Source organism: Neophocaena asiaeorientalis, unplaced genomic scaffold (genome assembly GCF_003031525.2).
Source record: "Neophocaena asiaeorientalis asiaeorientalis breed wild unplaced genomic scaffold, Neophocaena_asiaeorientalis_V1.1 scaffold1856, whole genome shotgun sequence".
Taxonomy (NCBI): domain Eukaryota; kingdom Metazoa; phylum Chordata; class Mammalia; order Artiodactyla; family Phocoenidae; genus Neophocaena; species Neophocaena asiaeorientalis.
Window position 1 is genome coordinate 1 of NW_020172195.1, and position 1395 is coordinate 1395.

The following is a 1395-nucleotide window of genomic DNA, read 5'->3' on the forward strand; positions in this document are numbered from 1 at the left end:
GAGTGTGCCCACAATGCACAATCCAACGGATACATTTTGGTTCCCAAACGACCCGCTATGTTAGGTACCCCTTGCACTAGCCCGGCCACAACGTGGTCTCTCAAATACAAAATTAAGGATACAACTTTGACCCAGAAGCCAGGGATGCTCTGGATGATGGTGCTTCTGTGTTCCAGATAAGGATTCCGCCTCCGAAGTGTTGTGAGCTTGAGACGAAAGTGTTGTCGGCTGCACTCCCTATTCACAGGCTCCAGCTGTAACTGCAAGACCTCCAGCGCCTCCAGCGCCTCCAGGGAGGCGCTCTTCGGGGACGGCCCCAGCTCTTCCTGCCCCTGCTCCTGCTCCTGGGGCTTCTCCTCCTGCTCTTCCGCCACCACCTGCTGCTGCTCCTCCACCACCACCTCCACCTCTTCCATCATGTCCTCCACAGGCTGCCAAAACACCTCCATGATCCGCGGCACTTCTCCCTCCAACAGGGCCGTGCATTGCCGCACCACCTCCCCGCTAAAGATGGCGGCCACCTCGCCCCACCCATCAGCTAGGGCCAGCACCCTACCCACCTCCCGCACCACACCTGGGGACCCGCGGGCCCCTGCTTCCTGAGGACCCCCTCCCACACCTAGGATGACCCCGGGTCCCGCCTCACTGCCCATGTGGACCTGGCTCTGAGCTGGGGCAGCAGCGAAGGTGCGGCACTTGGAAGCTCAGCACGTGGGCCGAGAACCACACAGGCCCAGCGACTTGAATCACGCTTCGCTGCGGACGGAATCGTTCCCAGGAGCATCTGCGGTGAGCAGAGCTGAAACGCATGTGCAGGAGCTTTATACACCACGCATGCGTGTCCAGGTGGCAGGAAGCAGCTCCAAGCCACGCCCAGGCCGCTTGGCCCCATCACGACCAATCAGGGTGAGGACAGTGGGCGTCAACCTCAGCTGCCTCCCCCCTTGCCCTGTGGAAACAAGCCAGCCTCCGGGACTGCCGTGTCCCACGAAACACCCCTTCTGCCCCCACCGACTTAGCAGTCCAGGTTCCCCAAGGTGCTCGCCTCCACGGAGGCCTCTGCTCTTGCGTCTGGGGTGCCCGGGTGCCCTGTGATACCTATGTGGCCTGCGCCAGTTGGAGCCAGGTGTTCCCGATCCAAACTCAGAAAATCAGAATCTGGTTTCCCTCGGGACCTTTAACCACTGGGAGCTCTCAAAAAATGTACCAGGAAATGCATGGTGGCCGAAGTTGCTGGATACTTTTCTTCCAGGGGACAGAGAGCACAAAGCTCTGTGGCATGAGCGGGGAGTGTCCGGCAAACCCACCTCTTTGCTAGACTTGAATTCCTTTGCTGAAGAGTAGATAAGCTATGCAGTGAAGAGCTCCGTCTGACTGTCTGTCTCCTCTCTGTCT

General features: G+C 59.6%; 1 protein-coding gene across 1 annotated transcript; it reads right to left on the bottom strand.

Annotated features, from left to right (window-relative positions):
- Positions 1 to 122: 122 nt before the first annotated feature.
- Positions 123 to 653, bottom strand: LOC112410864 (testis-specific Y-encoded protein 1-like; the record flags this gene model as incomplete). The annotated part of the gene is made up of 1 exon (XM_024761653.1): positions 123 to 653. A coding segment is annotated over exon 1 (531 nt), but the record flags the coding sequence as incomplete, so codon positions are not given.
- Positions 654 to 1395: the final 742 nt, after the last annotated feature.